General features: G+C 41.0%; 1 protein-coding gene across 2 annotated transcripts in view; it reads left to right on the top strand.

Annotated features, from left to right (window-relative positions):
* Window positions 1–24,957, top strand: part of RAB27B (RAB27B, member RAS oncogene family) — a 77,936-nt gene extending 52,979 nt beyond the window's left edge. The window contains exons 1-6 of one of the 2 annotated variants that reach the window (XM_053448210.1): window positions 1,476–1,673; window positions 18,294–18,465; window positions 19,830–19,915; window positions 20,624–20,727; window positions 22,629–22,752; window positions 23,205–24,957. In XM_053448210.1, coding sequence (XP_053304185.1) covers window positions 18,313–18,465; window positions 19,830–19,915; window positions 20,624–20,727; window positions 22,629–22,752; window positions 23,205–23,394 — 657 coding nt within the window. In that variant the 5' untranslated portion in view covers window positions 1,476–1,673; window positions 18,294–18,312 and the 3' untranslated portion in view covers window positions 23,395–24,957. Of the gene's footprint in view, window positions 1–1,475; window positions 1,674–18,293; window positions 18,466–19,829; window positions 19,916–20,623; window positions 20,728–22,628; window positions 22,753–23,204 lie in introns of those variants that run through there. The other variant, XM_053448211.1, reaches the window with a different exon arrangement.
* Window positions 24,958–26,754: the final 1,797 nt, after the last annotated feature.

The raw sequence follows: 26,754 nt of genomic DNA, 5'->3' as shown, positions 1-26,754 counted from the left end.
GGGGCTAGTCACATTTAGGGGCTGGGTTAACCCCAGTTACACTTTAAAGGGGAGAAGAATCGGAAGACCCTTTGGTGGGCATGACCAAACGCTGCCCTGGAATGCGTGAAACACTTTCAACTTCTGCTCAGCTCCACTTGGAGCCCGGACTAGCCATCTAGCTCACGGGGCAAATGCCTGGTGGGCAATGGGGCTGATCCAGCGACATAAAACCATAACACAAACATCATTTGGCGGCCTCTGCCCTTAAAGTTCTTTGGCCGTTTGGTCATCCCCAATGCAGCCCTATCGGAGCCTATGCAAGAAATTCCGGAATATTCCCCGTCCTGTAATGCTTGGCAGAAGTCTGTTGCTCCTAATTGGTTTATTTACCTCTAAATTCTTAAATATTTCTACATTTTAGAACGAGTGCCTTTCACGCTATGCTGGGATTAATGAAAAAGTCCTTCCTCCTTCCCGAACGACAGACTCCATTCCAAAGTAAATATTTTATAAAGTGTTTAAAATTTCAACACGTTGACAAAATATGTTGACAGTTTATTATGCGAAGTTAAAAATGACTTTTAGATTACAGACTTATTTTTTTTTTGTAATTCGCGTTTTTTAATGAGTTTACAATGAATCAAAGAGAGAAAATGAAAAAGATTTGCAGATACAACGCGAGCGAGGAGTCAAACCGGGCCAGGGGGGGTCTCAGCTGGTCCATTGATAGCTAGCCATCCACTCATTGCCCCCCTGAGGTATCGCATGTCCGTACTCATCAAATACCCAAACGCCAAGGGTTAACTCCAAGATGACAGGGTCACCCGGTGCCTGTAGTCTTAGTTGTCTGAATAAACGTATTAAAGTAAATAATACTAAATAGTTCTTTTTTATGTGAATTTGCTGCCAAAAGCAATCTGTACGTTGTAGAAAAATATTGCAACTGTAATCAGTCGTTGGTCTCGTCTTAGATTCAGGAGCCGTATGCCTATCCCGCGCATGTTTCAATTCCCTCGCTGTATTAGCCTCTACCGCTTCTGCTGGGAGGCAGCTCCATTTACCTACCACCCTCTCGGTAAAGTAAAACTTCCTTACATTGCATCTATAGCCTGGTCTACATGCACAATTACACTAAACAGTACCGAATACACTCGCTCCATGAAAATACTGGGCATAGATTTCATGCTAATCCTTCCGTACAAAATGTTACTTTTATGAATAATATCGTAGAATTACACCCGATCCGTGTTTTCTGTCTGACACGGCATTGGATGTTTTTTTTTTTTTGGAAGCGTGTAGAATTTGGCACACGTTCCGATGCTCCTTCCTGCTGCTGTGAAAGCTGTCGGGATTGACTGTATGTACGGCCCCCGCATTAAACGGTTAAGTCTGCTTTTCTACGTGCGGTATAACCTTTTCCCGTGAATCCCGAGCAGTTTGCCGTGGAGGGCTCGGCGTTCGAGCAGAGCGTGTGCCTCGTCGTGATGTGATTGAGTCACAGGTGGATCGGCCCGGGGCGAGTCCCTGGTATCCGCACCGTGGCTCCGGACGCACGCCTTCTCTTCATACAGCTTCCAGACAGAAGACGCTCGCATTGTGTGCTTTAGGGGAGGTGCCGAGGAGCACAATCATTCAACTTGTTGACGGAACAGGAGAGCAGGAATATTCAGGCACCCGGGGACGCACACACAGTAAGTTCCTTGTATTTTGGGGCAGATTCCATGATTTTAGTTCATTTTATTTATTTCCTCGTTTAAATCTGTCGGGATCAGGTGACGCTTTATTGCGTTTCCTTTAAAACGTGACAGTGAAAAAGTTGCCGTGTGTATGAGGAATGTAAAGCTCCCACACCCATGCTGTACATGTAACGATCGTCTAACACGCTTATTCCCCGGCATACAGGGTAACGTGTGCCGCTCTAATAATCTTATAACTACTTCTCGGGCTGCAAGTAGAATAACCCTCTGTGTAGCGAACGGAAAACATCTGCGGTGTCTATAGAGATATTTTGAACAGCTGTTACGGACATACCTGATTTTACCAATGCATGGTTCGGAGGGAGGTAGATAAGTGGAACAGCCTCCCAGCAGAAGTGGTAGAAGGTAATACAGTGAGGGGTTTTAAACATGCATGGGACATATGGCTCCTGAATCTAAGACAAGACCAACGACTGATTAAGGTCTTTACAGCAGGAGAAACGGGCGACTAGCCGGGGGCCGAACGGGTGTTTCTGACTTCCAGCTGTGTGTTTGTGTGTCGCGGGGCTGCGATGGATACGGGGTGCAGAGAATCCCGCGATGTTTTATTATTGTAAGAGGGTTAAACCTGTCAGCAGCTATTATGTGATTCCGAGCGAGGTGGCGGTTTTGTACTTTTGGATTTCCTTTACATGCGTTTAAAATGTTTTCCGGATAATATGCCTTTAACTCTCTTATATCTAATATTCAATCATTTCAGCAGTTAAAATAATATCACAGCCCGTCTCTTAACTTTTCCAGCACATTCAAATAATATTTTTACAATGTGTACAAATTGACCGGCCACTTATGTGTTAAGTGACATCTAATCACTACATGAGTCCAGTGGCAACATATATAAGTGACGGTTAATGGCCAATGCCTTTCTACATGGTTTTTACCGCTTTGTTGTATGTAAACAATCCTCGGCAGGACCCTTGTGTCTGATCATGCTGATAAAGGGTTAATTGCACGCTTGTTTTTGCTTTGGGATTAAGTTACATTTGTGTGTAACTATAAAAAGTGCCGGGGATCGGTGTGCATTCCAAACGAGGATACTTAGATTTGGGTTAACAGGGCAAGTGTTATTTTCCATGTGCACAACCATCCAAAAGTTTGGGGTCACTTAGACATTTCTGTGTTTGGGAGGAGCACAAATTTTGTCTGTTAAAATAACATGAAATGGATGGGAAATCCAGCGCAGATGCGGTTAATGTTGGAAATGACTATTTTTAGCTGGGAACGGCTGATTTTTAATGGAATCTCTTCATAGGCGTACAGAGGCCCTTTATCACTCCCATCACTCCTGTGTTCCAATGACCCTTTATCACTCCCATCACTCCTGTGTTCCAATGACCCTTTATCACTCCCATCACTCCTGTGTTCCAATGGCCCTTTATCACTCCCATCACTCCTGTGTTCCAATGGCACATTGTGTTCGCTGATCCAAATAGATACTTTGAAACCCTTTTGCAATTATGTTACAGCCAGAAATGTCCTCGTTTCCCATGAAAACAGCCTAATGACCCCAAACTTTTGAATGGTATAAGTTTTAATGTTTTTGTTTTCTTTATTTCTCTGTTACGTATTATATTACATATTAAACTATTATCCTGGCCTTTTTCAAACTATGATTCGGGTTATAGATCTAAAAAGCAGCTGTCTGTCATAATACCAAACGTAATATTTAGAAACCTAGAATGTGATGGCAGATAAGAGCCGTTCTCCCCGCCTAGTCTGCCCATTATCCCAGATGTAAAGGTAAGTAAATGAGTTACAATATCTACGTTGCGCGTTACGCTTATTTTTTATGGAAAGGCAGCTTTTCAAAGGGGTTAATTGGGGTAAAATGAAACATTTTGTCTCCCTGACCTAGCTATGGATTCGGAGGAGTCCCCACTAGCGTTTCTCCCTCATAATGCATAGTTAGAGGAGTTAAATTCTATTTTTATTCAGCTGTGAATTATTAAAGGCCATTAAGGTTAAAGGGGAACTCCCTAGTTGTTTTTTCTCCCCATGATGTTATATTTTTATAGTCAGGTTGCCTAGCAATGTGTTACTCACAGAAAGTTTAGCGTAGCTGTCCCTTGGTTCCCGTTTTTCCCGCTTGATTTACTTGCAGTGTAACCATTTTCGCTAGAGATGACCGCAGTCTTTCGGACACTAATGGGTTGGTTGTAGCCCGAGCTGACGTCTGACACGCTGTATGTGAAGTCAAAGGATAGAGGGATAGTTTGTTTTTGCGACATCACTTGGCTTGCGTAATGACGTTTGATGTCATCGGTATTATTATGTTGCACACTATTTCATGTATGATGTAATCAGAGCTGTACTTCCACCTCTAAGAGGCTTCCAGATTGGGAGCTCTAGATTCACAAATACCAGAGGCTCATGGGAGAGGATTATAAGTAATACTACATAAAGTTACTACTCACAAGATTTATATACAGTATATTCCATAGAACAATAACTAAAGGAAATGAAATACTGATGGAGGAGAGGAGGGACCTGATCTTGGGAGCTTACAGTCTTTTATGTTGGTGACTTGATTCAGATTTATTTTTTGTTCTGAACGTTGGTTTTTCTTTCCTTTTGCCATCCAGTTGGTGTTATGACAGATATACATATGGGCACGATGAGCCCTTAAAGACATTGTGCAGACGGCATGTGATTTATCAGCAGACTGAGTGAGGCACGAGCTTCTCTCCGCTCCGCACGGTTCTCGTAGAGCATTGCCGGCACACGTCTCGAGAGAAAATGTGCTTTAACGTTTGCATTTTGCTATTAGTTAGAATACCGGATACGAATAAAGGGCTTAGATGCACCGCAGGGCTGGTGCATCTAAGCGCATTCCTTCTTGTGGTTCTGTTACCAAAAGCACAGACCTCAGTCGCCGATCCCATGTCACCCATGACCAAGTGTGAGACAGAAGTATTCAGGGACAGACTGACGATGGCGAGGCGCCCGGGCATACGCTACATTTTAATGCTTGCATTGCCTGCGGCTGGGTATATCCAGCCCACGCTGGATCGGGACATCAGGTCAGTGTGTGGCTCTGTTAGCCAAATGCCTGGTGTATCAGATGGCCAGTCCGAGCCCAGAAGTACTGGTCCGCTAAACGGCGCTATTGCAAGATAAAACATTTTCTCACTTTATAAATTATGAAGGGTCAATCCAAATGATTTTCTCCTATGACGGCCGGCGATCAACGCAATAGCGTTCTGCTGTCGTAGATACAAAATGTGATGTCATCAAAATGTGCGGGGTCTGTCAGGAGCCATTTCCTGACACTGCTTTAATTCTCCAAATGAATGCAAACTATGTAATCTAAATATTTATGTGTATTACGTAATATGTATATTATAATTGTTTTGAGAGGGGGTGGTTGACCTTTGGATAAAATACACCATTCTATTATTAATAGGGGCCTGCCCCAGGATCGTAAGGTAAATGTAGGGGGGTGTACGGCTACCTCCCCCTCGGATCTATCACAATGTAAATGTTTAAGGAAAGTGCGTTTCCATGTTAAAACTCAGACTTTTGGGCATTCCGTAAGTCAGAGGTTCCTGTACTGTCCACGTCTTTGTCTGATTAGATACCTGGCCTAACTCGACAGTCCAGTTTATTGTGAATTTTTAGGGATACCTTTCTCATCAAATTCCAAAGATGGCCCACGCAGACCTACTGACTGGAGAATGTTGTAAAACCAGTATGTACTTGTTGCATTTACTGTTGTTGTAGTTTTTAGGTTGAAGCCATAAACATCTATGCAAGTTGATGACGTTTGTTATCTCCTGGCCACCTGGTGTCTTTTAATTTTTTTGTCTTTTGGATGTTTTCATTTAAAAAGACAACTAATTCCATATAAGTAGATATTTCACTTTTGTACACTTGGGTGGTGTGTGAGTGTACAGTGTCACGAATATTTTTTTCTTGTACACTTGGGTGGTGTGTGAGTGTACAGTGTCACGAATATTTTTTTCTTGTACACTTGGGTGGTGTGTGAGTGTACAGTGTCACAAATATTTTTTTCTTGTACACTTGGGTGGTGTGTGAGTGTACAGTGTCACAAATATTTTTTTCTTGTACACTTGGGTGGTGTGTGAGTGTACGCTGTCACGAATATTTTGCTCACTCGCTTTCACTTTATTTGTTTTTTGTACTTTGGATATTGTAAATTATTTTTGCTGAAACATCTGCATTTTATTCTTTGTTCGGCCGTCTCGTTGGGTCACATGCCAGTAGGCTAAAATAAAGCCTTCTCAGGAAAAATATTAATTGGTCGTAAGGAATTCTGGGCACAGGATGGATATTTTAAAGGCATTTAGGTAATGGTTTTCATGTTATATTTAGTTATAAAAGTAGAGCGGACAGACAAAATCATTCTAACCAACGGAGCATGAAAAACAGACAGTATCATATTTTATCTCTCCTGTGTGTGTATATATCGGAGGTCTTAAGGAATAGGCTTCCATGCTGCAGATCCATCATATATAGAGTACTTTGCAAAGTAAGAATGATTTAAAAAATATGCATATTAATAGTTTACTTTTATCATTTAACAAAAAAACAGAAGAAAAATGTAAGGAACTTGTCAGGTAGTTTGTTCCAAACATCTTGGCGAACTAACGGCGGTTCTTCTGAGAATTGAGGCGCCTCAGTTGCTTCTCTCCTCCTGATATCCCGGATAGAGTCGATGATGTTGAGATCACTTTCAGGACTCCTTATCTTTCTTCACGCTGAATATAGTTCTTAATGCCATTTGGCTGTATGTTTGGGGCCGATCAGATGCCTCCCTCGGTGGATAAGTATCTGCCTGTACTTCTCAACATTGCAGGCATGTTAGCCCAAAACAAAATGGCGTCTTCAGTTGCAGTTTGGGCCAACACAGAAAAGATGTAACATTGACTAAAAAAATGGGATGCCCCTTTACCCTAGAACTATAAAGGAAACGAATGAATGGGCCCTGTCAGTGGTACCAAGCCTGGTCGATATAACTTCATGTTTGACTGTTTTTACCTACATCGTGCATGAAAATGGTGGAATGGAAAGACTTTTCATTGGATGGTGGGACTCTAAACACCGACAGATATTTTCTGTGGACATCTGTCTGCTAGAAATATGAATTGCGAATGAATGCCCAATCCGGCTGACATAAAGTTTTACGTTTGTTCGGCATTGTGAGTCCATTATTGACGTTGCAGCCGAAGCCCGCCCTATTTACACTTTATTTCCCAAATAAATTCATACCTCTCAAGTGTCCCTCATCTATATTTTGGGCCCCAAGTCCTTCTGTCTTTCTTTTCCCTCCCTGATGCCCCTCTCTTTTCTAGGAGCTCAGAATGTTTGCTGGGTATGAGGGTATCACGGGGTTCCACGGCCATAAACAGCGCAATAATGTGCAGAAACGATTTATATAAATTAGTAGTGTAAACGATATACATCATTCTAAATTCCGTACCCTGTTACATACTGTATATAGCTATGGATGGTTCACGGTCACGTTAAAAAGCCTTGGTAAGCCCCGCCCCTAGTCCAACTTCTAACCACACCCATTTAAGTAAAAAATGTTGCTTTTTAGTCTTTTTTAAAGTTGAGGTAGGCAATTGTATGTCAATAAAGCCAAGATGAAAGATAAAAATTATTTTTTAAGGAACATGGCAAAATACCAAAATAATCACAATAATAATTAATAAAAAAAAATTGCTTTGGTTGTTTAGGTGTATCGCACCCCAGTACTGAACGGGTTAATGTATGTATAATGAGCGTGTTTTTAGTTTTTCCTTGCGTTCATTTAGTTTTTGTGCAGCTTTAAGGAATGCTTCGTCGTAGCTCTTGCTATCCAGATAATTCATGTCTTAATAATCTACCGTAAACATATTAAGTGCTCCGCTCTGTGCCAATAATTAATGGAACTCTCCACACAACTGATGTTCAGGTATTGGAGTCCAGATCTTAAGTCCTCAAACAACATAAACTTAATGTATTTGGAATCTGAATCCACCCACATTATTCATGCGGCGTTACCGGTGCCAAAAAATGCATTCCGCTTCCATATTCAAACAATAAGTTATTGACTTCTGTACATCTAGAAAAGTCGCGTTCTCACGGAGCTCTGGGACCAGGCGTGATGTTGGACCTTGTGCCTCGGGACCGGCCATCTGACACGGGGGGCAAATGCCGTATGCTTACTAATACTGCCGCTCCAGCCGTCCAGGTGCGGCCGCCATACCTGGGAACTTTCTAAATGACTCTGAGACCCTTTAATCATTAACCCTTGGATAGCCTAATGTGAACATTCTCTGCAGTGACTTGCCAATTGGCTCAAATATCTGCCTTCGTTGAAAACTTTATTATTTAAAGAAACACTTAATTGATCTACCTACATTCAAGCAGGGATATCGGCTGTACCATACTGGTAGCAAAAGCACCAATTGGAAGTATTGTATATAAGATCACGGCGGTTATCGGCTCTAGAGGTTGTGACCCTGAGACTCTGCCCCTTCACTCTGAAACCCTGGGGTTGGGGCAAAATGCCTGAGACTTGGGGTAAAGCCCTGACAGTTGCCAGTTATTACAGTTACCTGTAGCCACATGTATGTCATTTGGAGTCCGCTTCGTCATCCCTAGTGCAGCCCAGCCGCCTACAAAGAATATATTTAAAAAGGTGGAGATATCAGGAAAATGCCAAAAGGGACTCTTGTTTCAGAGGGTGTGGCTAGAGGTGTGTCCAGGGGCGGAGCTTTGCCAAGACTTTCTATGTAACTTTGAGACCTACGGATAGCATCTTAGTTAATGCTGTACGGCATTGTGAAGAAGTGGTTTTTTTTATTTTTATATATATATATATATATATATAAATATATAAATATATAACCAATTTGCTGTTTCTATACACGTTATTGGGGTTTTAGGGCAGTAGAACCCTGCGATACCTTCATACCCAGCAAACATTAAGAACTAGAAAAGAGGGCTATCTTGAGAGCTATGTTATTTATCACGGTGTTTGCTGTTGATTTTTTTTTCTGCGTTTTATCAGTAACATCGAGCACGCTGCGTTTCAGCCATGTTATGATTTATTCTATACAAAGTTTGCCTGTAGTTTGGAGAAAAGAACATGGAGAGGGGAGATGTGATAGAAATATTTAACAAAGTACAGAAGGAAAGTGTATTACAAAGAGAAGAAATGTTAGAGCAAGACACCATAATCTAAAACTTGGAGGGTCAGAGGCTTAGATGGAATGGAAAGAACGTTTTACTTTACCGAGAGGGCTGTGGATAGGCGGAACAGCCTCCCTGCAGAAGTGGTAGAGGTTCATACAGGGATGGATTTTAAACATGCATGGAATAGGCATATGGCTCCTGAATCTAAAATGAGATTAAGGACTGACTAAAGTTTTTTGTGTCTTCAGCAGAAAAAGAACAGACTGAATGGGCCAAATGGGTGTTATCTGTACTCAAATCCTATGCTTCTGTCTCACCTGTGCTGCTTTACTGGCGCGGGGGCTTCTCATGGGTGACGTAATAATGCAGCCTTGCTTTAATTAACCACGTTCAGCTTTTTGGAAAAGTACTATATTGTGTGATTAAACCTCCCACTTGTGTTTCCAAATGTTTGTTCTCTTTCAATAACCCTTGTTTCGTTATATGGATTATTCAGTTAAAATGGAAAGCTCTTTTACGTGTAGCTGTGACTAGGAGTGCGATCAGCGGGCTATTGTGTGATAAACACTTTCAGGCTTTGAATATTTTTCATTTTTGCCAGCAAGTCTGGAAAGGTCATTTATTCTTAAATATTTCCTTTCTCTATGATTGTGTTCTGGTTTATTTTTAGCGGAAACACATTTATGTATTTTGTTCAGATTTCGGTATTTGTAGATAAGGGAAACGGCTTCCCAGAAGATGTGGTAGAAGGTGAGGGAATTTAAACATGCATGGGGTAGGCAAATTGCTCCTGAATCTAAGACGAGACCCACGACTGATTAATTTTTAAGTCTTCACAGCAGTAAAATCAGGCAGACTACATGGGCCAAGTGGGTCTTATCCAGGGGAGGGCACCTTTTGGCTCTGTGGCCAAGTAAAGCCACATTGCCCCTTCTGCCTCTTGCTCCCCTTAACACGCATACACATACTAACACTAAATAACACTTGCTTATGCTCACTAACACACACTTCCACACTCATGCTAACAGACACTCCTTTTACACCACTTACACGTACACATTCATGCTAGCACACGTACACATTCATGCTAGCACACGTACACATTCATGCTCAAATACACTTACACATACATTCTCATTCTAACATACAATCATCCCTCCCTTACCTACTCACTCGCTCTTTCTCTCCCTCTTGCAAACCCTTTACCTAACTGGCATCTTTCTCTTTGGCTACTCGGAGCTTTGCTTTCACCTTGGGGTCGCGTAAACGTCTGTTATATGACTCTGCTGCGTTCCTGACTCCATGCCAGTCCAAAATTGTTAAAAAAAAACTTAAAAAAACCTCCCGCTGGCCGACCCGCCCCACGTCTCATGTGCTGGAAAAACTCTATTTTTCTAGGTTTCTTGTGGCTGTATACATAAACACGGTAATTACTCATCTTACAGAGACATGACTGGTTAGAAATGCCACTTATTTACTTTTCCTGAGGCTGCTTCTATCTGGCAGACACTTCCACAAACTATTGCGCATGCTCGTGACCCGGAGAGCGATTTGTGGTACATATTTGCGGTCACTTCCCTGCTGAGAGCTTCTCTGCACCGCTGGGTTTCTGCGCATGCACGTGTTAACCCAATCCCAGTGCATTCTTCCCTGGCACCACGGTCCTGCACTGAACCAACGGAGAACCCAGGCTCCTAAACAGGCCTATTGTCCAAATCACGGAGAGTGGAGTTCTGTACCAGCTCTGCAGAGCGTTTCACGTAGGAATACTCGGCATAACAGGCAAAAAACCAGGGAGGGGGATCTAAAAAAAAAAAAACAAATATTTTAATTTCATTACCAAAAGAGATCATCCAACAGATTGCGGGAGTTAGATGTTCGTCTTTATACCACCTTTTAATTAGTGGTATGATCCATCAACATTCATCAAAGACAAGGTCCTAAAAGTTCACCCTCATCATAAAAAATGAATCGGCGCGATATAAATTTTACCAAGGCATTGTTCAGAAATCCTGCCATTGTTCACATTTCAATTGCAGTTCATCAAGACTGAGACATTGTTGGCTCTCGACATTTTCCTACACGTTTCGGGATGAAATACACCTGAGTCAGTAAAGCCTTAGGCGGCTTGGCATGGCTTCTGCCTCCACACCCTTCTGCTGCAGAGACGTTCACCGCTTGTAAATGAAAATGTGAACTATACAGTAACGTAAACTTAAATCTCATGCATAAATACATTTTTCTGACTCTAAAACACTTTTCCCTTTTCTACAGAAATCTTTGGGTATTAGACACTGTTGGCCAACAATAAGCATACAGAATAGTTGGCTAGGCATAGCTCCTGAGTGTCACACATAGGCGGTTGGCCAGACGCTTTGATCTTCCCTGACCGACCCAGGGAGTTGTAAGACCAACGGAGGTCTTTGCTGTCGTAGCGCTGATCTCCATTGCAGCTCCTACATTAGCACTACAAGGTGGCACTTGGAGTAAGTTGGGTTGGTGGCCATCTTGTGCCCATTCCCTGTTCTAATTTTCCCGTTTTGAACCTACATTCTGTCCCTCCCTTTTTTTTTTATTTTTGTCACACTCCAAACAACGACGCCTCAAATGCTGGGGAGTATTGCTAGGTGCCATTCAAGATTGACCTACATGAGCCTTAGCAGTCCCTGTCCTGATGGGATCTGAGACATGGAACCTGTAGGTAGGTGCAGGCAAATAAGGGAGCTCATATAACCATGAACACTTGGTGACATTTCTAAAAAGTAATTTCTATAGACATTACTGGGGGTTTTATGGCTGCAGAACCCTGTGATGCCCTTATACCCAACAAGCCTTCTGAGCTCCTAGTGAAGAGGGGCATCGGGGGAAGAAAGGAGGACACCAGAGGAGGTTCAAAATGTAGGTCCCAAGGAGTGACACTTGTCAGAACCATGACACAGTAGCCTGGAGATGTTATTGCCCTTAGATGGGTAATTCTTTGGTATCAGTGATCTGTTTTTACATCCCTTCTCAGTGACATTATCTCCGTATCTCAGCCCATATATTGGCAGAGCAGCCTCGCGGAATCCCTTACTACTTTCCAGACTAATAACTCACCCCATGTGCTACTGGAACCTCGTCCTGTCAATGGCCATGGCGTTAAATAAATCTATTTTTCATCTGATGTATTCTTTTTATTCCTAAACATTTGCCATGAAAGTGCTTTGCTTTCAGATTGATCCTGCCAGATACTTTGCACGAGCGATTTTATCAGGACTGCAGACAAAGCAGATAGTTAACTTTAGACAAACAGATATATGCTGGTGAAACTTTGGATGCTTGCGAGGATTCTTTTCTACTGATACAAAGTTGGTTTCAGTCTATTTGTTACGTAGATTAAAAGACCGATTGGAATGTCTCGTTTTGTCTTGCCAAGGAAACAACCCTCGACTAACCACAATTACGAGTGTGGATTGTCTGATAGAACGGGAGAGTCCCATGTGAGCTTTTGTAGAGTTACTGACTTCCGAGCCGGGCTGCGATGAACTTAAGTCGCTGTATAGGGAACCACACAATATATTTGTTTCTATGACCCTCGTTATTAAAGGTCCTAGAGAGGAAGGAGGCATCTAATGAGGTTCCTACACCCAGCACCGAAAGCAAAAGGGTGAGAAAGCCCTGCACTTTCTAACTAACGCATTTGATCTGTTCTGATGTTAAAGACGGGTTAATAAATGGATGGAGAAATCTCATCTAGAGATCCTTTTCCCATTGAATCAATCTGTATTCTTATTTCAATCAAACGGCCATTAGGCCGCACCACCTCGTAATCAAACATGTGTTCCAACAATTAGAAGCGATAACTGTGTTTCTGGTGAAAGAAATTACGTATCCTTAATGCCGATGAGTTTTCTCTTGACAAGACAAGCGCTCCTGGTGCTGCTCAATCCATTCCTCATTTATCTTAAGCAGCGCTGCAAAACTCTTGTCCCCGAGGGCCGCAGGACAAACTCAGGTATGAAATAATGAAATATTAATTATACCAATTCCTGACCTGTCTGTAGCCTTGGAGGACTGGAGCTGATTTAAGTCTAACCTTGTTCCGCCAGGTCAGTGATGGATGCTTCTGTCTCTAGGTTCCAAAATATGCTCCATGCAAGCTGCATCTGTATAACCCATGGGTGACCCGCTGTGTTTTTGCTTATAGCTGATGCCCAAGACCTTCCTCTCATGGTATTTATTTGTCTCCATATAACCAAAATAAAGCCCTCATTGATGCCTGTGTGCTACGGCCCCAAGCTATTTATTAAGGGGGTGACCAATAATACGTAGTTAGAGTATCTGCCTGGAATAGAAATCACATGATCCTTTCTATAAGGCCCCATTTAGTATATTCCCAGTCTGTCTGCATAAGACCGTAGGGCACGTGTTTATTTATTTTTTTGCTAATTCTTCCCTTTTCTCTCTACGTTTTCAGCTACCATGAGTTAGCATTAACCATTTAAGTACCAAAGTAATCATCTATATGCAATAAGTGAATTGTGAACTTAACTTGCTCAGTTCGTTATGTATTATAAAGGGCCAATGGTAAGTAACTTCTCCTGCAAGAAAGGCAGAGCTGGCCCTGTGTGCTGCATATTTAAATAACTGAGTGTTTTGAAACGCTGTTGAAGTGGAGATTATAATAGGTAGTCTCAGCCATGGCCGGCCCTTTATAATGTATAGTAAAATCATGAAATAGTTAAAATAGGAACCCTTCTGTAAACCCCAGCTTTAGTGAACCCCAAGGTCAATTTGGGGGCTTCGTTGGCCATAGACGGTATAATAGTCGCTGCAGAAAAAATATGCAAAGATAAGGATCCCTAATTAACTTCCACGCCTAGGGATCATGGCTCATCCCGGACACGACTGCACACTTTAATTTGGAATGTCTGGAATTAGGTCAGAGTTGGGGCAAAACGGGATAATTCCAAGGAATCCCGAAATGACCCCTGAGCATAGAGTGCCTCTGGCTATACGTTGGCTTTTTATTCATCAGCAAACTAAGTTGTTCCCTTAATGCGATGAATAAGCATGCGCAAGAAATGTGTGTATAATTCTCTGCAAACCTCTCGGACACACACCGTGTTGAAAAGGGAAGATGAGAAAGTGAATCGTCTTCATTTTTATTTCTATTGCATGAAGTTTTATATAATAGCTGATTAATAGTATTCATTTGATTCGTTTTTCACCCCCCACCTTTATTGCAATAGTAGACATATTACCCATTTGTATCGTATTTAACTTTTAAAGTGCTGTTGTACCCCCTGAATTGGATACCTATGCATCCTCAGCCTTTCCTGGCTTAGTGTAGAGGTTGCCATCACACTCCAGTGTCATTTCTACTCATTTTGGGGATATACCGGTATATGGGATGTTGGTATAGAGCGGTATATAGTGAAGTGCGGATATACCAACTCCTGCCGAGATAGCGTGCAAGTTTCAGATATAAATTTACTAACTCTATTCACTTTCTGAAAACGCTTGTATCTCCCAAAATTCGGGAGGGATTTTTTTTTTTTTGCACGATCTTTAGAATCCTGGCAAATGTTTTCACCCACCCTGTTCCTATTCCAGAACTAAAAAGAGTAGGGTTTGCCATCCTGTGAAGGTAATTGGAGATTTCCTAGCTGGCTGGATATCTGACCACAGAAGCTTCCACCTAGCCCTTCACAAACGATCATGTTGAGGTGATTGAACAGTGACAACCATGACTTGTCAAGGGGAAACAGTATTTTGAATAGTAACCTGTATTCAAGCAGGGATTTCAATTGTGATGCCAGGGGCAAAAAAGGACCAGTTGAGATACTCAAATAACCAAATCAGAGTACAAACCACTCTCTGTTAAGCTGTTTAATTATAGGACTGTATCATAGAACAGGTCATCCATTCAGACTTTAAGAAGGAAAATTCACCTAAAGCAGCGATGAGGGTTCGTTACAGTAAGAGCAGTAAAGATTGTTGATCCGGTGAGATATCAGAGGCCAGTTTTGGGTCAACAAGGACTTTTCTCTGTTTTGAGGCACAGTTAGAACCCGCCTTAATATTATAGAGTTTTGGCTTTCTTCTGGATCATCAGCGAGGCTTAACTTGATGCATGTGTTTCTTTTTCCAATTTAAATTACCATATTACTAGAATATAGAGGGCTGTAGAAATCTGCCCGTTACCCTGACAGCGGGGTAAAACCTCATGGAGGTAAGTTGATTTGTTTTGCAGGGGGAACAGAACCTGAGGCATATAGACAGATATATATATATATATATATATATATATATATATATATATATATATATATATATATCATCTGATAAACGATTTACTGTAATAGATGAGAGCAGTTCTTGTTACCGCTTTCTTAAGTCAGAATTCACTCTTACTCGTGTCATCGGACACTTCCTATTGTTCTCGATCAGGTTATTCGAGTTCTTAGACCAGATTTACTTGCTCTGCTGACTCGAATGCTTGTGGACGTAGCTCCTGTACTTTGTTATAGTTTTCTGCATTTCTTAGGTCATTTCTTCCTACACACCCACATACCATCAAAAAAGGAAGAATGGTGCTTAAGGCCATTAAAATCTCATAAAACCAGCACTGGTAACTATGTATGTAGCGAAGAGAGGCCTATAATATTTACTATGTAAAAAAGGTATGTTACTGTTATTAACCCCTTGATGGCAAAGCCCGTATATGTACAGGCTCAAAATGCATTGTTTTCAATGGGTTAGGGACCGCCCATTGTAGACCTCTTAGTAACGTAGTAGTTACATCTCGGACAAGCTCATTAAAGCTTGCATTGAAGTCACTGAGCAGCCGCCAATCACATTGATGCAAGAAAACAATGTGTTCACATAGCATACATATGATTGGCTACTCGTACTCCCATTAATATCCATGGAAGCTCAGCGATTGAGTAGAATGTGAATTCAAAGGAGCGTGTGCGAGAAGCATACTGTTGTATGCTCCATGCTTTCAGTAGAGGCAGTTGGGGGCGGAGTTTAATCAGAATTGTAAGATCAAAAGAATGTGGCACTAATCGTGGATTAATCAGGAAGAAGGATTCTAATATGCATGAAAATAGAGCTGGGCCAGTCATAATGGGTTTGTGAGCTCTACAGGGCCCCCGGCTGGCTTGGAGTGGTATTACAGCTAGAATTCTCTTTACCTTGACAACCATAGTTGTTTGTGTAAAGTGAAAATAATAAACATAAGCATGTTTCATTTTGAACTACTTTCATTTTTATTAAAAAAAAAAGGTTTGTGCAGAATTCGTTACCATGGTAACTTGCCAGTAGCAGATCAAATTCTCCAATTACAAAAACAGGACCAGTCCACCGTTATTACCTCAATAGTAACACCATTCATCTTGAATACATTCATTGCCAGCATTTACTTTTGCCCCGTTGTGTTGTATTAAAGCCCGTGTTGCCCTAAATCAAGTTTTAATCAGGAACTTCTAATTTATTAAAACATTTTATTTTTCAAGAACTTCCAAAGGCTGAAAGGTAAAAGTAACCCATTTTATTCAAGTGGGAGTAAGGAGAGTTTTCAAGGGGCCAACCCGATCAGGAAGGGCTGAGCTGGCCCTGCATAATGCATAGTTCAATATTAAGGTAATTTTCATGCATATATATATATATAATGTATGTATATATGTGGCTCAATGTCAAGCAGCTGGTGCAAGGGCCAGTAAGATAATAAAAAAAAATAAATAAAAGAAAGGAAAAAAAAGGGGATTGCCTCATGTGAGATAAATATAACTTTTCCTCCGTAAAGGTCAATGCATGTTCAATATTGAATATGCAGCGCGAGTCTGGGCACCTGAGAGAAAACCCTGCTTTCTTTATTTGGCTTTATTAATATAATCCCGGCTTGTTCGGAATAGGGAAATGCGATGTAAGAGCAGAATAAAACCAAAGAACTTGCAGTCATATCTCCTAGTAAACATTTGCTTTGCTGCAGGATATATTTGAATAATAGTTAATTCTACTCCTTTAATGGCATTTTGTCCGACATGGAGCCTCCTGATTTATGGCGTCACTTCCCGTTCGTTTCTTTTAACACGATCTGTGAACGCGTCACGCCTGCGATCTGTATAAGTTATAAGGTTCCTGGGAGCTAACTTAAAACTAACATGAAGAGAGATTATTTTTCATTCTGCATGGCTGTGTAGTAACATAATTCAATAATCGCATATTTCGGACTGCAATAAGGACCCGTTATAACTAATACTTTCTCCAGTGTGCAAATGTATACATAATCTCACACACACACATTTCAAAAGTTGCTTTATGAACTCAGGGCCACCCTACAGTATTGGGATAATATACAAAAATATATAGGGGTCTTGTTAAAATTGTGTAAATGTTGTGAATATAGGCGCTCTTGTTATATAAAGTGGTTTACCCTTCAAATACACCATTAGAAATAAAGCTATAAGGAGCGTGGGTGCGCACAAATAAATTCTCTTATCTGTAAGAACACACAATATTTATTTATATCACGTTTTAATGAACCCTGTGATCCAGGCTTAAAGATATCGGCGCTCGGTATATGTATTTCCAGGAAAACCTTGAGGTTCGGAGCGTGTCAAGCAGATGTTCAGATGTCGGCAGGAGAGATGTGCAAATAGCAGAGGGGAGCCAAATATTAATAAAAAATGTAATAAAAAAACAAGTATCGCCTTACATTATGGGTACTTGACTTTAGATGTCCCCGGAGTAAGTGCTCGGCGCGTGAAGCGAGTCCCACGCGATGAAGGAAGTTCAGAGTTCCGGAGTCGTGATATCCGCGTGTTTTTGCTCTATTCAGTGGAATAGTTAAAATTGGTGCGATCGCCCTATGATATACATTTGCTGCGACGTTATAGTATATGTGTGCATGTCTATGTGTAAGAGTGATACTAAATATCGATTTATTATATACATAAAATTATATATTTCCAGTAAATATGTATTCCAGATATATAACTTTTCACGTTTAATGCTTTAGTGCGTTTCATGTACCACGTGGGTTGTTTTAGTGGCGTTGTGATGTCGCATGAAAAAAAAAACCCCACGGCGCCCAGATCATCCTAGTAAATTAAGGACTGTTGGCAGCCAGGAGAATATCAACTGAGTAATTGGCTCCCTGTCATTAATTAAAGTATTTTTAATTTTAGATTTTATGATTTATTTATTTTTTTGTTAGCTTTGTCGAATGAAAACTGCTTTTGCTTTCAATTATTAGTAATTGTGAAATTACCGTCTTTGTTTTTAGATTTCCTGTTGATTAGAAATGTAATGCAGCGATCGGCTTTACAGTATGGGTCGTAGTGCCGACCAATAACGCCTTTGTTTGCCAGCCCTGAGGGTAATTAACTAATCGATTCCCCCCCCCCATGTGCTCCTCCACAGGTTCACCACGATCAGCACTATGACTGATGGGGACTATGACTATCTGATTAAGCTCCTGGCCCTCGGAGATTCTGGCGTAGGAAAGACCACCTTTCTTTATAGATACACCGACAACAAGTTCAACCCTAAATTCATCACAACAGTCGGCATAGATTTTAGGGAAAAAAGAGTGGTGAGTATGATCCTTCGCGTAACAAGGGAATGTGCGCTGAAATATAAATCACTTTATTAACCCCTTAATGACAGCCCGCTCACAATGCGTTGGTTTCAATGGATTTAAGGACAACCCATTGTCCTTAAGGGGTTAAACACCAGCGGTATTAAGCGACTCTGTAACGCCTTCCTCACAAATCTTTGCTTAAGAATTGGCAAGAATCATCTCCAGCTCTCAATCCAAGAAGTAGAAGCATCCAGAAGGTTTAACCTGCCACTCAAACCATGGCTTGACGCAGTCATTTATCTAGGAACGACTTATGTCTGGTGTGTCACCCGATGTCAAAAATAGAATCGGTTTCTAAGCAATAATGTAATATGCAAGCATTCTAACACTTATTTATCTTCCCAAACTAAAATGGGGAAAGACTCAAAGCTTCAATCCCTTTATTTTCTGTAGCATCTTACTTAACATCTCATAACCAGGAATGGAGGAGCGAAGCAAATGTTTTATAATATTAAGAAGTCAGACATTTGGAAGGCGCGGATTCCGACAGCAGACCCATAGGATGAGTGTTTATCAGCTTCCAATGCTGCCTTTTAAATAAATTAGAAGGCGCCTGCAGGAATTTTGGAGAACGCACAAACTTTCGTTTGCGGCAAAGAGTTTGTGATGTAATTTAGGAGTCTTCGATTGCTCGGTAAACAAATTCTGTTCTTTTATCATTTCCAAGTCAGACAGCCTAACCGGGTTTCATTATTCACTATTTCGGATATAATGAGATCTAAATGCAATTTGAAACAGTTAAGGATTTCAGCGCCTCGCAGACTGCACTCTTTCCAGAGCTTTAATGTGAAATGCAGTATATGTTGTTTGGATGAACCTTAATACTTTATTTAAGGAGTATTTTTTGTGATATTTGCTGTTATATCCATACAGATCTGTATCCCCAATCCCATTCTCTGTTCCTTTAACTAGTTGAGCCATCAAAAACTATTAGGCACTAAAAGAACCCAAAAAGAGACGTAATCCTTACAGACTACACCCATTCCGTGTTTTGGTAATTGTTGAAACTATGTAGCAAGAGCCTGGCAATATTAATTTTTGTTCTAGCCCTACATAAGCAGAGGCAACTCTCTACTTCACCCATAAATAATGTTAGTATTTCAACGAACCAAGACTTCTATAGCCAATAGTCCAGCGTTACATTTAGAGTATCCTCTAAAACTGAAGAGTGTTGCGGAAATGGTGTGAGTGGTGTCAGTGTTAGAGTGTGTGTGTATTAGTGTATGGCGTTAGCATGAGTTTATGATGTCAGCGAGTATCTGTTACTGTCTTTTGACTTTATAATATGCACTGATATCCCCATTGTTCTCCTTCAGGTGTATGGCAGCGCTGGGTCCGGGGGCACACAAGGGAAGACCTTCAAAGTACATTTGCAACTTTGGGACACAGCCGGCCAGGAACGGTAACTCATTTTCTGCCTTCTTGTCTATACGTTCAGCTTCTCACAAAGTAAACATCTGAGGACAAAGATGCTCCAGGCTCAAACACTGGAGAAAAGTATTTGTTTCCTAACAAACTTTTTATGTATTATTATTTCAATTAACCAGCGTGTCTCAAATGACCCGCAGAGCAACAGGGAAATACTTGATAGGAGGCGGTTAGCGACGTAGTAGAATTAGCTTTTTTTTTGTGGAAATAATGGCCAATGGTTAGTAACGGCTAAACCCAGTTTGAATTGTATTGCTCCCTCTAGTGGCCACCATTGGTAATTGCCTTGGTAACAAAGTTACCAGTTTTAGCTCTTTTCAGTAATAAATGAATTAATGAATTGAATATGTAGTCAGGTTTGCTTGTTCAATAATTACCCAGAGGAGTTAAACATTCTAGAAAATAATATATTTATTATAAAATAGTCTCTTTATTTATTTTTTTTCTTTTCTGTTGGTCACCTACTTCTAGATTGTAAGCTCTTCTGAGTTCCTAGCCTTTTTTTTCTTTAAGTCTGTCTCATTATATGACACACTACTCATTATGTCCTGTTTACCCATAGAACAATGCTGCGGAATACGAAGGCGCCATATAAATGAATAAATAATAATTGCAGTGTTCTTCCTGCCATGATATCTTAAATTTTACTAACATAATTAACATTTTTTGGTATTTCCTCTAGGTTTCGAAGTCTCACAACAGCATTTTTTAGAGATGCAATGGGCTTCTTATTAATGTTTGATCTTACCAGCCAACAGAGCTTTTTAAACGTCCGGAACTGGATGAGTAAGTGTTACGCTTAAAACGTTGGTGTTTTTTTGGTGTGTAAAGCATCACGCTGTCTTTGCTTTAAGCAGTCTGTGCCTCCCTGTGTCTCCTTGTGCCATATAATAAATATATTATATTGTGCCATATAATAAATATAATATATTGTGCCATATAATAAATATAATATATTGTGCCATATAATAAATATAATATATTGTGCCATATAATATATATAAGTACAGTGCGAAGATACAAGCCACATGTGCGGCTCTAGGAGTTGCAGATGACATGACCCCCTCTCCCATTACCCTCAGCCAGATGGATACCTGCTCTAAATACTTCATAATCTAGGCGTCAACTCCATTTTTATGGGTACAATGGGACATAAAAGGGGGAGGGGCTTCATGGTAGCCCAGCCCCTCCCACTAAATGCCAGGGAATGCTCCACCCGTATTTTATCACATTCTACCCATTTTCAAGCACATCCCAGTTTTCCCTCTTTTTTGCCCCAAACGTTGGCTTTTAAACATCTCGCGCCTCTTGTAAGCGCTTAATCTTCAGAAAGATACGTTATGTTTTAGATTAATGTTTAAAAAATACAGTTTGAGTGGCATGGTAGCAAGTAATCCTTTTCACATAATATTCTAATAAATATGAAATGTCCAAAATGATACAACGATTAAAGAAGGTTTTATGCACTTCGGTCTTAATCCATAAAAATAATCCGTAGAATTTCTGATTACATTATTAGAGGCCAATCTGCACCATTTGTTTAAGGATCAGTAAAGCTACGTCTTCCTGCTGTCGGGGATTGTCTCATAGCGACACATGAATGCACAGCGCCGAGCACATGCCCACGCGCTGCGGGTACATACTGCTTCTAGGACTGAAACACGCTGCCGCCGTCAGCAAAGGGAATGCCTCGAGCACAGAGCAATGCGATTCTCATAGAGGGCTTTATTATATTAAAAGCAAACAAATCCATATTCTACTCCCTGGCAAGCTGTACCAGCGAAGACTTATTAATGAAATCTGGGGGCTTTGTTAATAAAAATGTATATTATTTATATCACATATACTGGCACTGATACACATAAGTTGGGACTCTCTGGGTTTGTCCCTGAGGTCACAGTTATAATTACCAGACCTTGCTTTAATCTCTGTTACGGGGTGCTGGTCTCCCCACCTTCCTGCCCTTATTGGGGGCAATTCCCACCACCGTCTGGCTAGGTCCCCTCCACCTCCCATAATACAGCTCTGGAGAGCGACCCTAATTTTAGTGATGTCAATAAAAGAAATTGGCTGGTGCAGAAATGTATAGGAGCATTAACTATGTCACCTATAGCGAAGATCCATACATTGGAATATACTCCGTATTAAGGCTGGATAGGGACTCGGTTGTCATTTCTGGGACAAGTAACTTCTCTGCACAGAAGTCTCCATCAAGAGAATTGTTTTTTTTTGTTTGTTTGTTTCTTTTTACTGAAAACAGGGACATCTGGTTATCCAGAACATGAAAATAATCTAACAATCCTTAGAAAAGCCAAATCGCCACCAAACCTGGGATTACGCTCAGAATAAATGGTCCTGTCTGACATGGTACAAGCAATGATGATCATAAGCTCAGAGCCAGTATTGGACAGCAGTGCTTATAAATGACGTGTGAGCCGGTCTGCGCATGTTTGGCATGCCTTTTATTCTTGATGCGCTGCACATTTATTTTAATGCATGGATAGACATAGAACTGTGATCTTTGTCCATGTTCTCCGGTACCCAGGTGACAGAGTGCACATTAGACCCGCGTATAATTTATTTATTACGGCTAATATTTTAACACCATTTGGTTAACTGGAAATAATCATTTCCCAGGTTTTTTTTTTTCTTCACTGTTTTCCTGATTTTTTTTTTTTGTATTACAGGCCAGCTTCAAGCCAATGCGTATTGTGAGAATCCGGACATCGTATTAATTGGCAACAAGGCAGACTTGTCAGACCAGAGAGAGGTTAATGAAAGGCAAGCGAAGGAGCTCGCAGACAAATACGGGTGAGTGATTCAACGAAACTCAATAAGCAGCGGCAGTCGGGTACGGGTCGGGAAAAGTTTTGCATCAGGATCCCTATGTGAGAGAATCCGGCAAGTGAAACGCTACGTAGAGAACACAGAGGGCCGCGGGGATTAAGTTTCATTATAGTTTAAATGGTTAATCCATTAAAATGAGTTTAATAAGAATTCAGAGCTGTCGCATCCAACTGCTTTCTGTAATATTTTTTCTATTTTTAATTTTATAGTTTTGATTTTCTTTTTCTTACTATGAAACAATGTAAACTTTCATTTAAATGTTTTAAGCGAGCCCGCCCAACCTGAATGAACCCATAACAATGCATGGTTAACCCTTCCTTAGTCCGTAAAACCCCAGCATCTAGTGACGGCTTCCGCAATCCACCAGTGAATGCACGAAGCCGGAAGGATTAACGGATTGTTCTCCTCTGTACCAGAATTCCGTATTTTGAAACCAGCGCGGCCACCGGACAGAATGTGGAGAAATCCGTGAACGTACTTCTAGACTTGATCATGAAGAGAATGGAGCAGTGCGTGGACAAGACCCAAGTACCAGACGCCGTTAACGGAGGAAATTCCGGAAAATTAGATGAAGGAAAAGCAGAATCAAAGAAGTGTGCCTGTTAAGAAAAGAGAATATATATATACATAGACTATAATTCAACTGAAGTATGTGATGGCCGATGGTGGTCTCTGGGTGGATCGTGCTCCACGGCCATTATTATTTTCATTAAAAAAAAAAAAAAATAACACACTATCTCATAAACCCCTTTCCGGATCCCATTGTTACAAAGCTGGTGTATGGCAACATCTCTCGTGAAAAAAGTGTTACACATATATATTTATACGCAGCAGGAATGAAAAAACTAAAATATGAAACTTTTGTTAGAGAAACAAATGGTAGTGATTGTTGTTTTAAAAAAAAAAAGATATATATTTTATTCTGGATCATCTGTAGTTTCTAGGTCGGGTTTCGTATAAAAAGTCGTTGCAGTTTCCATTCCGAGCACGGACAGAAAGCAGGCGCTTCGCACGTTTTCTTTTTCATGTCTCCATATATTGTATTTAATCTACATCTCGCTGTTTACATTTCACGAAAGACCTACCGTTAAGAAATGTAGCTGTCGACCAAACGTTTGTGAATGGTTCTAAAATGTGTGTTTTTATGTAAAATGCTTACCATGATTGTATTGCCCATGAGATCGATGGATTTCCCACCATTGGAAACGTAGTGTTTACCCGCTCCTGGCCTTCAGACGTATAATAATTTGGTTGCACTTTCATGGAAGTCTATTAGATATTTTAAGTACACAAACGTGTGCCTTTCTTATTGTCCCACATGAAGGATAACCTTGTATCTGGGAGTGTCCCCAGGAAAAAAAAACTTACGGACACGCAAAAAAAAGAATAAAATCTTATATTGTATGCCTTCCGCAAATGGTAAGAGTGGAATCCGTAATGAGAGGAGGTCTTTTTTAACTACATGTTGGATTCTGGGGAGCAGGGTGTGTAAGACATGATAATTGGCAATTCTAATGACGAGCAGAACCGTGGTCGGTAACAAGGACCACAACTCAAAACAATAAGGTGGTCCTATAAGAAGACCCCCATACTACACATCAGTGGCCAAATAATGGTGTAGCATGGAAGCACTGAGTACAGAATAACCCCACAGGATCTCTGCCACCAGGGATAGCAAGCAGTCTTAAGCACGCCATTTGTGAACTGAAGCTCAGACTCGCCTTAAGGGCCAGAACCAGGCCAGTCCAGCTTAATCGAAACGGTTGGAACTGATGAAATCACGTGTGTTCAAATAAATTATTTGCCTAAATTCTGGTCTGTTCGAGGCCAGGAGTTTGACAGCCCCGATTAGCTCAATGGACTCCGCCAGCCAAAGACCCCGCGATAACTGACCCATAATTGCCTGCGTACCACAGCCTTGGCTGGTATTTACCAATATTACGGTAACCAGAAAGGTAGCATGGGGAAATTTAGTGTTTTGAGTAAAAAAAAAAGTACATTCAAGTTTTGTCGCTGAGTTCATAGTATGTTTTCCCGGCCTAAACCCCCCCATCCCGAAAATGTATTTAAGGAAGATAATTTGACATCTTGCCTGCCTAATCTCCATAGTTTTCTGGTCTTGTCCTATAAATTCTTGGGTGCTAATAAAATAACTGCATTTGAGATTCATGTGCGCTGGTATGTTGATTTTATTTTCCTACTGCGTTCCTCCTTACGGGCTTCATTTTTAGTGGTTTTTAAAGTAGAGCCCTGTGCAAAAGTAGTGCTTAAAAAGCATCCCTGATGACCGAAACCTGATTAATGTGCGACGCCTCTGCCCCGCACTCCAGGAATCGTATCTTTACAGGTTTGTTGGAATGTAAGCTTAAATGTTTCCAATATTTAAGAATCGTTCTCTTTAAATATTCTATCATTTTGTCTCTATAAAAGCGTTATAACAAAGGACTGCGTATGTTGGCTTTTCATTTACTAAGCAGCTAAGACCTGGAGTCCACGCTCTTCTGCAGTATTTCAATACGAGAAACACAAATTGTTGCAACATTTTACTGAATAGCCGTTTAAGGCAGACGACCGGTAACTTTCTACTGCTTGCCTAGATTAAAAGCTTTGAGAATTTTAGTCTCGGCTCTTCTGATTCAAGTCTCAGTAGAGGAACGCTCCGGGGCTGATGGTGTTCAGAGACTCCCTCAAGGCTAATAATAAATGCACGCTAGGTGAAGGACGAACCTCCTTAAAACGTGAATGTTGGGCGTCTTCCTCAGACTGATTCCCAATAGCAGCTGTCTGCGCTTGAAAGATAACTTGCAACCAACAGATATTACTTGTTAATATTATGTATTGTTGTATATAGCGCCATCGTATTCCGTAGCGCTAATTATTTCTAATATTCTTGAGTGAATAAGATGGCCGAGGGCAACATAGAAGGGGTGTAGTATAAATGTGCAAGCCTAAATTAGAATAATCTCCCTTTCTTTATGGATCTTGTAGATGTACACCGCGCACACACACATACTTACACTGCCCCCCCATTCCCTCTACCACGTGAAGACTGCAAGCTGCCGGCTCCTCAGCGCCCCCTGGAGCCGAGCAGCACTTATTTTAACATTTTGCGTTACATTGTTGTCTGAGTATCTCCCCCTCTATAGTATTTTCATGCACTTGATGATGAAGTTAGCCTCCACTAGACTATAAGTGTCATGGAACCCTTTATACGTTATTATTGTCTTGCCTTTTATTTCTTCCCTGCCATTAACGCAACGCACCGCCTCGAGCAGATCCGTTATCTATCAAATGAGGCTGAAGGGTGTGCGTCGGACAGGCTGTTGGAATAATTGGATCTTAATAAGCAGCTAACAAGCAATTTAGGCCAATTGTGAATAATAATGAGAAATAAGACTTTGTGCGTCGGGTCTTACGGATTTTGTTTCAAAGAGACCCATTTCTTGTGTAATTTGTAAGCTATTTCTACGTAGTCGACCGGCTCCCAAAGCGGAACCCTTAAGATGAGTTATAATTGAATTATGCAACACAGTGTTTCTTCAGGGAAAGGACTTCCAGTAGATGTGGTAAGAGTTTCGTACAATGGGGGAATGGCATTAGGCTATAATGAATGTAAGACGGGACCAAGGCTTGTGGTATTAGAGCAGTTGTAAGCATGATTAGCCCACCCTGGCATGCACAAAGGGGGTCTCAGACACCCATGACCATCGCAAAGCCACTGACTGATGGTTACTACAGGTTGGTGCGACAGGAATGATCGTCATTATTTGTTTTATATGGCGCCATCGTATTCCGCGGCGCTGTACAACAGGAGATGCCCCGAGCAAGCGGATCCTGAACGCTGTTTATCCAAATACAAAAGCAAAGAAGTAAACAAATAAAAATACAATTAAAAGATGTTATAGCGGTCATAATATACAGCGTGCAAAATAGCATCTCGGCCTTAAAAACCGCACAGAAGCGGCA

The sequence above is a fragment of the Spea bombifrons genome, chromosome 1, assembly GCF_027358695.1.
Source record: "Spea bombifrons isolate aSpeBom1 chromosome 1, aSpeBom1.2.pri, whole genome shotgun sequence".
NCBI lineage: Eukaryota > Metazoa > Chordata > Amphibia > Anura > Pelobatidae > Spea > Spea bombifrons.
Note: the sequence above shows the minus strand (reverse complement) of the source record. Positions and strands in the feature narration are given on the sequence as shown.